At 60.8% G+C, this 309-nt stretch overlaps 1 protein-coding gene across 1 annotated transcript in view; it reads right to left on the bottom strand.

Moving 5' to 3' along the window:
- Positions 1–256: 256 nt before the first annotated feature.
- CD164L2 (CD164 sialomucin-like 2) overlaps positions 257–309 on the bottom strand; it is a gene marked incomplete at its 5' end in the record, with an annotated part of 1,164 nt that continues 1,111 nt past the window's right edge. Inside the window, one exon of the mRNA XM_010180134.1 lies at positions 257–309. This exon is cut by the window's right edge and continues 108 nt beyond it. Within this exon, the coding sequence (XP_010178436.1) occupies positions 257–309 (53 nt within the window).

The raw sequence follows: 309 nt of genomic DNA, 5'->3' as shown, positions 1-309 counted from the left end.
GTGGCAGCAGGACAGGGGACACTGGGGGTGGGACGGGGGGAGGACAAACCCCTCCATCACCCAAATCCATCACGGGGTGAGGATGGACGGGGACGAACACCCACGGGAGACAACACTCAGCTCGAGACAGGACATGGACCCCACACATGGGGGCTGAGCCCCACTTTTGGCTTCAAAGGGGGCCTTGACCCAGGCAGGAACCACCATGGGACCCCTCCCCATCCATCCCCAGTGGGAGGTGGGGGTCACGGGAGCCTTACAGCGTTTGGTAGGTGCTGTCCTTCGATTTGATGAACTTGATGATGAAGA

This window comes from Mesitornis unicolor, unplaced genomic scaffold, assembly GCF_000695765.1.
Source record: "Mesitornis unicolor isolate BGI_N332 unplaced genomic scaffold, ASM69576v1 scaffold32252, whole genome shotgun sequence".
NCBI classification, from domain to species: domain Eukaryota; kingdom Metazoa; phylum Chordata; class Aves; order Mesitornithiformes; family Mesitornithidae; genus Mesitornis; species Mesitornis unicolor.
Note: the sequence above shows the minus strand (reverse complement) of the source record. Positions and strands in the feature narration are given on the sequence as shown.